Source organism: Halyomorpha halys, unplaced genomic scaffold (assembly GCF_000696795.3).
Source record: "Halyomorpha halys isolate HHAL.00 unplaced genomic scaffold, Hhal_1.1 Scaffold127.1, whole genome shotgun sequence".
NCBI lineage: Eukaryota > Metazoa > Arthropoda > Insecta > Hemiptera > Pentatomidae > Halyomorpha > Halyomorpha halys.
Window position 1 is genome coordinate 804,559 of NW_027107825.1, and position 11,856 is coordinate 816,414.

At 26.8% G+C, this 11,856-nt stretch overlaps 1 protein-coding gene across 1 annotated transcript in view; it reads left to right on the forward strand.

Moving 5' to 3' along the window:
• The first annotated feature begins 9,853 nt into the window (after positions 1 to 9,853).
• LOC106678185 (uncharacterized) overlaps positions 9,854 to 11,856 on the forward strand; it is a 17,697-nt gene continuing 15,694 nt past the window's right edge. The window contains exon 1 of the mRNA XM_014416566.3: positions 9,854 to 10,017. Coding sequence (XP_014272052.1) covers positions 10,016 to 10,017 — 2 coding nt within the window. The 5' untranslated portion in view covers positions 9,854 to 10,015. The remainder of the gene's footprint in view (positions 10,018 to 11,856) is intronic.

Below are 11,856 nucleotides of genomic sequence, written 5' to 3' on the forward strand. Positions count from 1 at the left end.
TATTCGAGTTGTGAACAACGAATATCAACTATGCCGCAATGGAATCCGTAAAAAACAGTATAAATAATTATAGTTTTCTAAATTTCAACTTTTACGTTTCAGTGCATGACAGAATGCGCAAGCTAATATTAAAAGAGCCCAAAAGGATAAAAAAAAAAAAAAGGCAGTTATTTCACCCCAATTTTTTATTACATTCATGAAATCTATCTATGATATGACTATATATATAATTACAAGTAAAAATTGATGATTCTGCTAAGTATAGGTGGGGCGAATAAAAAATGTCAACTGTTTCAGAATGTTAAAAAAAAAGTTTTTTATTCTATTTTATATCTTTGAAACTACCAACAAAACTAGATCTAATATAACAACATTTAAATTAGAGTAAATTTGTTAAAATATTAGCTCTAATAAAGCTATTTACGTTAAATAATTCTCGACATAAAGCTTCTTAAATGCTACATTTCATAAAAATGTACTTAAATATTAGTAGTTAGTGAATTTATTTTGAAAAATCTATATCTAAAAAACAGTCAACGTACAGATGTCTATTAGCACTCAAATTAAAGCTAGATTAATGTACTATAATGTTTATGACATTTACCTTCGTAGTGGTAGTAGTTTCAAACTACTACTCAAACGAAGATTAAGTAAGTTAAATTAGTTTTATTTCGAGTGCTGGCAGACATCTGTACGTCTAATACTTCCTGAGATATTGTTATTCATAAATATAAAAATTGTTCCGAACAACTAGAAATCAATTTTGTCAAATATCATAAAAACTACTACTCCTACGAAGATAAACTTTATAAACTATTTTAATTTGAATGCTAATAGACATCTGTACGTCGAATGTTTTTGAGATATAGATTTTTCAAAGTAAATTCACTAACTACTAATATTTAAGTACATTTTTTTGAATTGTAGCTTTTTAAAAACCTTTATGTCGAGAACTATTGAACGTAAATAGCTCTATTAGGGCTCAAATTTTATAAAACTTGCTCTACTTTAAATGATGTTTAATCAGGTTTTCTAGCTTTGTAGGTAGATTTAAAGATATACAGCTCCGAATGAAAAAATAATTTCTTCTAACGTTCTGAAACAGCTGCCATATTTCATTCCCCCTACCTGTACTTGGCAGACTCATCAATTTTGACTAATAATTATACATAGTTTTCATTAGAGTAATCAAAAATTGGGGTGCAATAGCTGCCTTTTTGTCTCCTCTTGGGCTCTTGTACTATAAGTAAATAAACACAAAATTAAGGTGCGGTCAAAAGAACTGAAATAGTAATAAAACTATTTCATATGAGCCTGAATTTGTGGGCTTCTTCAAGTATGAAAAAGATACAAACGGAAGATATAAAATCTATATAAAAATATACAAAAATCTATATAAAAATGAACATAGTAAATTTGAAACTCAATAACAAACATTTTTCGCCATCAAATATTTCTTACTCGCATTTATTCGAAACCAAGTTTTTTTTCTGAATATTTAACTGAGAACTAGTTTCTTTTATTTATTTTAAGTGTATTTTTACTTTTCAAATCAGTTCTCGATCTTATATAATCAATAGAATGTAATTTTTTGTTAACCACTGAATTGATAAAAACGTCTTTAAACATGTAAAGGACGTACTGGAATCATGAACATTTGTTATCTGTAAAATGTAAATAATACTCATATATATTACCAACAACAAAATAAAGATACGTTATATTAAATTTGAAATTGCCGCCTACTAACTCGGTTACAACTCGTAGAAACAATAGCGATGTCTATCGGCAGCTGTGGTAAACTCTGAACTTGTCCTTTTGGCGCGACCTAATGAACTTCCATACAAAATTGACAATCATTTATCTTTTCCATGTATTTTATAACTTAAAATATTATGAATTGTAATATAAAGTTATAACTTTATTACTAAAAACCCACCATACTTAACGTATCTTGTATAAATATATAAAAATCATCTGACAAAGAATAGGTTACTACAAAATATCTTGGTTATAGAAAATCAATAATTTTATAAAAAAAAAAAAAATTAATTAATTAAAAAAATCCACTCCTCCCCCTCACCAGTTAGTCAAACCTGGCTGATTTTTCCAATCAATCAATAAATGGACCCAATTATTTATTCTTAGTTTATTTAATTTGGAATTTTCCACTCAATCAGAGAGTTTTCACGATTTATATTTTATTCTCCTGTCAGATGACCATTAAATTCCTCTCTTAGTCCATGTCCCATCGAGGATTCTTCTATTTGAACGCACCAGAGTTCCATTGGTCTCATCCTCTTCTACCATTTTCCTGTACCCCATTGGTAATCTTCAGTCATGTATTCTTTAAAATAACTATACAATTTCAGACATTGTTCTTCAATCTCTTCCAGAATGATTTTGTCTACTTCTATCTTCTCTTATTGTTTCATTCATTTCTTACTTTATCAATTCTGGATATTCTTACCTCTCGTCACCAGTAGTCTATTTCTGTATCCATAAGATTCTAATTACTTTTTACCATCAGAAATCTTTCTTTATTTCCATTTCAAAGGAACCAGTTAATTCAATAGGTATTTAAAATGTATTAATTTCAATGCTTCACTGGATTTAATTCTATTACAGAACAACATAAGTTTTGTCCTGTTGGCATTTGTAACCAAACCCTTTTGTTTTTGTTTTTATTGCAACCTTCTCAACATGTTTATTTATAAAATCTTGCAGAAAGGCATAAAATGGAGGGGGTAAGCTGACAGAAAGAGTGAAGCCAAAAAGGTAGGCTTTTTTTTATTTTAAGGCCTTATGTGCCTTCTAGGAGCATGATACAAGAATACAGGAAGAGTATGAGCCAATCACTGGATGCCTTCTCTTTCAGTTTAGATTACAATAGGAGACCATCCTATTAACCTCAACGTTAACTTTCCTTTCATAGGTATGACCTTTTTCGCTTCAGTTTTGCTTTGAAGAAGAGCAGGGTTATGTCACCTTATTATCTCCTCTTCCCTCAATAAAAATTAGCGAAATTATACATTACTGACAAGTTCAACTTCTATTCCCTATTTTATTTTTATTGTCATAAGATTAATGCTACGAAGATGCCTTCTCCATTTTTAGAATTTAGACAAAGTCAAAAATCTTTCTCTTGCCAGTTATATAATAAAGAAAGATACTACATTTGGGCACTTTCGCCATTATATGTGATAACAAGAGGAAGATTTATAGAATTATTAGAGTTCTTAAGACTGTCAATACTTCCCCAAAACATTAAATTTGTTAAGATATAGAAAAAAAAAATTATAATAGAAATTAAACTTCTTTATCAATTAATACCAATCATTTTTGTTTGAAGAGAGAAATTTTGGATTTTGAGGACTCAATTTCCATATTATATCAGCTTAGTCTTAGTTATGACCAATGAAAATTGTTAGAATGGCTAATACTTTCAGTAGTAAATCTAAATAGAGGTATTAAGTCTTGCACTCACCTGCCATATCATATTTGCCAACTTTCCTATATTAAATATAGAACACCAAAAAAAAAGAAATATATTTTTATACTACCCTTAACAAAGAAACGGTATATCTTATATGTTCAAAAATTTATTATGATTTTGATGTTTACTGAAATTTTAACTTAATAGAAATTAAGAAATTTAGTTTACGCTTGAGGTAAGTAAATCTGACCTAGAAAAATAGTTAACTAAAGAATGGTAATTATATAATTTTATAATCTATTTTAGAACAATTTGAAAATGAAATGAAAATCCATCTTTATTCTGGGACACTAAGTCCCCTAACAATAACAATTGGAAACAGTTCTAGAAGCTTTTGTCTGGCTACATTAACTTCTTTTGAATATAATTAAATAAATCTATTACAATATTTACATAAAATCAAATAAGAACAAAGATACATATTTATCCATGCCTATATAGTTTTCAATTATTCGCAATTTCATGGAAGTTAGAGAGTCAAAGAGATGGATGTATAATTGGTGTTTGGATGATGTTAAGGAGGAAGCTTTATGGATGGATATGGGTAAGGAGTTCCAAAATAACTTGAACAGCAAGGATTTTTCAAAGGAGACAGTTCTATAGGTTGGAATACACAGATGGGTGAATGTTTAAATGAAGGAGGAGGAACTCAATGATATTGAAAAGTTTTGTGGTTATCAGGGATTAAAATATAAATGTGTCAAGGATGTATTGTCTCCGGATACTGGAATAGAGCCAAATTTGCATGGAATAGTAATGAGAGATATGAGAACACCTGGGAATACCGAAGATGAATCTGATAAAGAAGTTCATTAGTCTTATTAGTCTGATTTTCTGTTCAATAGATAGTCCTCCGCACACCTAAGTGTATAAAGGAACAAATTATAGGTAAATAGCATTATATTTGGCATAAATTTATATTTTAAATTTCAAAAAGGCCTGTAAAGGTAGAAATGTCACAATAATGAAAAAAGTAGAATAAGTCCTAAAGGACAAAAGATCCTTTACTCTTTGAACTATATTCAGATTTATTTAATCATAAGTAGTTTATCACAATATATACTAGCTTTTGAGGTAGCAATTTGAAACTAATAAAATCAACCATTTATATGAAAAAAGTAACTTTTTCCAGAATAATTAATATTTTTGTAATTTATATATCGATAGAACAGTACTTTACAACATAATCTACAAAATAATATTTAAATATTTTTGAGTGTTGAGCTAATTCCTTACACGGTCAATATTATTGAATTAATATAGAATTTCATCAATATATTGATTGTCTGAAGGTAATAATGTTTCAATAATATTAGCAAGTCTCATAATTATTATTATATGTACCTAATGTTGTCTATATTATGTACCATATTCAATAATGTTGACTGTGTAAAGTAGACTTTAAGCTCTTTCCTGTTAGTTTTAAGGCAAATGTATTGATATTGATACTATATTTTGTGATATTTTAAGAATGTTTCATCAATCCATTCCTCAAGACAATGCAAAAAACATATCTCATATATCACATTAGATTGTTGTTGGATTAATATTTCATCTTTCAAAATAATATAAAACTTTCTCATCTTATTACTAACTCAATTAGCAAGCTTAATACATTAAAATAAAAATCTTTTAATAGGGGGCTATAAAATATCTTTACTATGTTATATACTTTCAATTACCTTTACTATTTACTACCAAAGACAACAGATGATTTCTACTGTTGGAATAGTAATCCCAATAATCATAAATTTTCTATTATTAGAATTCCAAACTATATTAATTAAGGATGTGGGATAAAAATTAATTTCAAAATTGATTTTTTTTTTATACAATTAAATACTTCATTTTAGTAAATCTGATAACTTTGGAATTATAGTTATTTAGGATATTGATCATAATATGCTTAATGAGTGGTCAATGCATAAATCAAAATGCACTGAACACTGTTTTCATTTCTTGTCCATCCTTATATATGTCTAACAATCTTCCATGTTGTTGCAAACAACAAATAATAATTAAAATCTAAAAAATCCAAATTAGTCGGTTTGAAAGGAAAATCCTAAGATAGATAGTAGGACCTAAACTGGATAAAGCTATTTCGCGTCTAAGAAGAAACAAGAAAGTCTACTCAATGTATGGCGGTCTATCCCTCCCAGTTTGCTTTATTTTAGAATATGAAATAATTAGAACTCATTTTGAGAATAGATGAAGTAAGGACAGAAGAAATTAGGTCTAAGGAGGAGATAAAAGGCAAGATGAATGGATAACGTAAAAGAGGTTGTAGGAAAAAGTGGAATATCCATCAGGTGAGCGACCAACAGGGATAACTGGGCATATGCTATCGAGCAGACCAAAGATTGCTACACACTTCTGTTGCACCAATAATGAACAAAATAATCAAAATTAATCTTTCAGCTGTAATAAGAAATGTTAGTTCTTTTTTGTACCATACATTATATACAGATATAAATGCTGTATATGTTGTAAAAAATATGGTATTATTTAAATTTTGTGACAGTATCATAAATTATGGGTTAAATATTATCATTACTAGGTTTTTATTGGGTAGAACTGAATGGACATTTTACATGCAGAAAATTGTTTACTACTCTACTTACAGTTGAATTTTCCATGATTTTTTTCTCTTCTTTCTTGAAACACACTGTAATGATTTTTTTCTATTCACTGCCACTATCTTTTGAAAACTGAAAAAAAAAAAACATTATAAATTTAAAAAGAAATACTTTAAATATTTGAAAACTATTTTTAAGAACTGTAAAAAAACAAAAACAAATACTACATAATGATGATACAAACCCAAAACACACAAGACACAAAACATTTTTTCAGAGAAGTATCAATTCTTTATTAAAAATAGAATTCATATGCATACCATTCATATGAATATTTCTTTTTTTAATTTGAACTAATTTATCATTAGAGTGCTACCAACGGGTAGTTTCTACACACCTGTATCACTCCATATTAACTTACATCAAATTTACTAAGTGTATAATTATGTACAGTTGTAAATTCCAATAAAGATAAAAAAAATGTATTTATCAAAATAAAATTTATATGTATAGCAATAAAAATGCAACATGAAGTTTAAAAAAAAAGTAATTAAAAAAAAAACTAATAAATAAATGCCTTTGATTTTATTTATTTATTAATTTTTTGTTAAATTATTGTATCTGATTAAAGAAACTTAAGTTTTATCATTTTGACTTTAATATTTGATTTGCTTTTGTAGCCTAGCAATGAATTTACTAGATTGTTAAAAGAAATGCTCATATTTATGCTCTAAATACAAAATAAATTATAAAATTACATAGTATGTGCAATTATCTTACAATATAAATGAAGAATTGATACACCAGATTTAATAGTATAACGCACAAAACACCTTAACCCGAGAAACGAATAGACTAAGAAATAATTTTCAGTTGGCGGTAAAGGCCGGATAATTAAGTTATGGAGTTCCCAGTATCTCCCATTACCAAGTTCAGTTAAGTGTTTTATATAAAAATATAAATTATCTTCTGCTTAGTTTTATAAATTATTTTTTAATGAAATTTAAATGTTTACAAAATATTTTGAACAATTAATATTTAGCTTCTCAGTAAAGGCTTAACTATTAGTATACAACTACATATGTAATTTGAAAGTTATAAGATTTCACACCTCTTCAACTTTAAATCAAAGAAATACTTATTCTCGAATGTTCATAATTAATTTTAAATAAATATGAAAATTTTTTATGTTAAGAGGAGCCCGTGCTTGGTAGTCAACGAGTACCGTTTTATTTAGCGCCATTAATTCAAAGACATTTTTATACAGTAGGGATATAAGCCATATAAAATTTGTCAATAAGTCATTTGAATTTTGTAGAAATTTGAAACATTTCATAACATAACTTATTCGTAATTTGTACAATATGGTAGTGTGATTGTTCTAGCAAAAAATTTCTTCAGAATTACTGTATAAATTAGTCTAAATTCTAAAAACATAAATGAGGGGGTGGCACAATTTTCTTCCACTCGGACATCTTCGCCACGCCACTTAATAAAAGAACACAAGAGGAGAAAAAATCAGTTATTTAAAAACAATTTTTGATTACTTTAAAGAAAACCATATTTAATTATTAGTCAAAATTGATGAGTCTGCCAAGTAAAGCTTAGGTGAATAAATTTTTTTTTTCGCTTGATAAATTGTCCTCTCTCTATTAAATTTAAGTTTAAATTCTTAAAAAAATGAATTTAAAATTAAATTTATCATCCAATTCAAGATGTACCGTTACAAAATTTAGAGATGAAATTAAAATACACATCATTTTTTTTTTTAATAATAAGTATTTGAATTATATTATTATCTTTTTAGAAAGATAATTAATACACTGACCTAAGCAAACAAAAAAAACCGAAGAATTAATGGAAATATCTTGGAATTATACATGGTCACGAACCCATTCATTTGACTGGTCAAACTGTCATCGCACAGGATAACAGGTGGTTACAAATGATAAAATATTCATGAGAAGTGACAAAGGGACAGTATATTAAAAAAAGAAAAAAAAAATTTTCTAATGTACTACTAAAATATAGAAGTAAAAATAAGTTTTTTAAAAAGTGCATAAATATATTCACATAAGCTTTTAAAATAATTCATTCTAAGTTAAATTCTTGTTTAAATTTCCAACAAATTTAAGTTGGAATGGGGAAAAAAGATCATAGAAATGAAAGCGATTGTCAGATTTTTTTCTAATAAAAGAAATGTTAAATTTTTATATTTGTAAATTCGAATTTTTTTTTTCAATTACGTTAATCTGTAATTTTTATGTAAGATTTCTTTTTGATCTTTAAAGGAAGATTTAATATGTTTACAAACGGATTTTTATTTATCGTTGATGATATATACATATTTTTTTGTCAAATAAAGAGCATTTTCTAATTTCCGTGCTTATCCCATTAAAAATGTCTCCAATGGTCATTTGGAGATAAATTCTTGTAAACTAAAAAAAAAATTTTTTAAAACCTCATCCAAACCATTTTTTGAAGGAAGCATTTCATGCATGTATAAATAGAGATGGTTATACCATATTAACGCCACCACAGTAGTTTACATGAATGTGTACAGTGTACATGAATGTTCTTGTTCATACTCGCACGAAGTTATCTTTGGTTTCCTTGTTGTTTGCTGATTTTTTACCCCATTTTTTAGTGCTTCGAAAATGCGTCTTTGGCATTTGCCGAAAACAGAACAAGATACAATTTTATTTCTTCAGGTGTGAAATATTTTACCTAAAAAACGTACATGGAGCAATTCCCATGACATGAAACTATATTTTGGTTCCATACGCATACATGGTTTGTTTCATACAGTTGAGAGAATGTGGGGTAGTGGTAAATGGAGGAACAAGAGACATAGGAGGACGGCGAGACATCATTTGAAATCTTATTTATCAGAGTTCATATGGTGACAGCATCAGGTGAAAGAAACTAAAGACTGTTTTGGATCTATATTAAATTCCATATCGGCCCATTTTCCACCGAAATCTGATAGACTACTTTACATAAATAAAATGTTTTGAATTTTAAAGTGTTTTGATTTTACATAAAGTTTTTTATTCTATAATTTGTTGCAAAAACTTTAGGTATAGTTTATTACTATACCGCAGAATTTTTGCTGCGGTGGCGTTAATGCGTAAGTTTTATTAATCGTTTAAGTTAAATATTTTTTAAATAGAACGAACTTTTTCTTTTTCCATTTCAATACTTTGTCACACAAAAATCCACTAAATAAATACGTTTTTTAAATTAAAATCTAAAATCAATAAAAATGTAAAACTTAATTTTTTTATGAAATATCAATATTAAAAAGAAAAAAAGTTTCTTAAAAAATTTTTAATAAACATTAATTTTTTTTATATTTTTACTTAAAACTATCACATGACACTATTTTTATCAGGATTGATTTAGGTTCAGTTAAAAAAAAATTATATTTGAAACAATTATAAAATAAATCAACAGCCTCTAAAGTTGACTTGTAGTGCACTATTTGAATAAACTCTTTTTACATAAATATTGGAAAATAAATGTTTAATAAGAGATACTCGATGACCAATTTTTAAAAACACCATGACCTGTGTTAGAATCTGAAAAATGTTCTTTTTTATATAATATGATCTTTAATCAGATAAAGTTTTCGGAAATTTAATTTTGGAGTGCTTCCTTACGACTAGTAAATATTTAATATAATTTTCAAATAAAAGAAAACACTTTTAAAACATTTCATTCCGTTTTACCGTTTCCTTATTATATTCCCTCAGCAGTGGGTTCTGTTATCGATAAGAACTTCCATTATGTTTTGGGCTAAGTGCAGGTTACCTTTGACATTTGGGGTGTGTGTATTTAGTTTCCTATCACAGTGATTAAAGTAGGATATCTTATCCTCCTATTCATACACAACATTTTATTAAATGAATAATATACTAGTTAGAAATGTTTATTTTTGAACATGTAAGTACTTATTTTGTTTCCCAATTCCCTTATTTAGTATTGGGCAAAATAAAAGTAATAATGTTTAATTTAAATCTCCCTGGATGGTTTTATCTCATTTCGTTCTGTAAATTTTAATTTTAATGATTTTCATATGTAAAAAGAATGCTCAGTCCATAATAAATAAATAAATAAATGGTTCTGATTATAAAGAGTTTCATTTATACCAGTACAATCAATAGATACAGGAATAAAACAGTGGTTGAATTTGATTATTATTAGTGAAATTGCCTAGGTTTTAAGTTGAGTTTCTTAAATTAGTCCGATCAAGTTGGTATTACTTTGTTTATATGTCTATGTTTAGTTTCAATTTTAAATATATATTTACTTTGACAGATGAACTGTATTCTGTAGTTAACATACAATAAATATATATAGATTACTTAGTGTTATAAGTATGTTTAATATCTATCCATAGATATATTTTCTTGTTCATGATGTAACTATTCTTTTAATTACAGTAAAAAGGAAAATAATCATAAGTTTATTTCTTCATTAGCCTTATACATTTTACAATCTCTGCTGAGTATTTTGAAGAAAGTTTTCTGAGTAAGATCCATAAATACTGTCGAGTTTAAAAGAAATATCATATTATCCGATCAATTTATTAGAGACATATTACACAATTAATGTAACATATAAGTTTTAAGTTTCAAAGTATAACTCTTTTAGTTTCATCAATATTTATTAACCTTCATCTGTAAATACACTATATTTTAATAGTGTTTATTGAGTAATTAGTTACATTAATTTTATGATCAGCGATTGTTATGTTTTTTGTAGTATTGAAAAAGCAGATATCATTTCTTAAGTTGAAATACCTTATAATTATTTAAAAAATTAACAGTTCAATATTTATACTTGAAAATATAATTTTTTCTAACTTCGAGAATTTATTTGAGATGTATCTCTAATGAAGCATTAATTTTTTTTTTTAAATTGTAGAAAGCTTTTTCAGACTTATAAGGTACCAAAGCTTAAGTGAGAATTTATCATCAATAAATTTCTTAGGCAATAATTCTAAGTTCAATCCTATGACTTAGTTCCCTTTTTAAGTTATATAACTATGTACCATTTTCTTGTGCAACCATTGTTATAATCTCCAAAATTGGTAGTTTTAGCTCCCATAATTATGTTAATACTATAGCTACTCTTATTTAATTTGACACACAGAGATTTATCTTCATTATACAACTATTATACCAGAGTATAGTTGTTTTTTATCTATTACAAAATTGAAAAAATATTCCTTTCTCCTTTATGTCAGAAGGTATATCATTTGTGAGCAATTAGGTTTTGAAGAGTTGACGTTTTCCTTTATGAATTTATGCCATAATGAAGTACTGTCCACTAACTTGTAAGGCTGTTCTTATATTTTATCAATTTGATGAATAATACTGAACATTTATTTTTTTATATTGTATAGATCAAGTACACTGTGATGACAAGGACAAGGGTTTGAGAAAAAATAAAATTCTAAAGTGTAAGACAGTAGGCTTTGAAACGTTGAAATAGAAAATGTTATAACAAACAAAGGAAAATCGTTAAGAAGTTATTATTCACCACCAAATTAAAAAAAAAAATAACAAATCACTTGTCTACATTCAATGCAGACTGTCATGAATATTTTTTTTTTCAGATGATAAAGCTGTAAAAAATAAAAGTGAACATTATACAAATCATATAAAAAATTTAATGACGGATAAATAATCAAAAACCAAAAAAAAAAATCAGCTTGTAAAGTTGTTTCATTTAAACTACATTTTCTTTATTCTATTTATAGGCTCTATAAGAGATTGT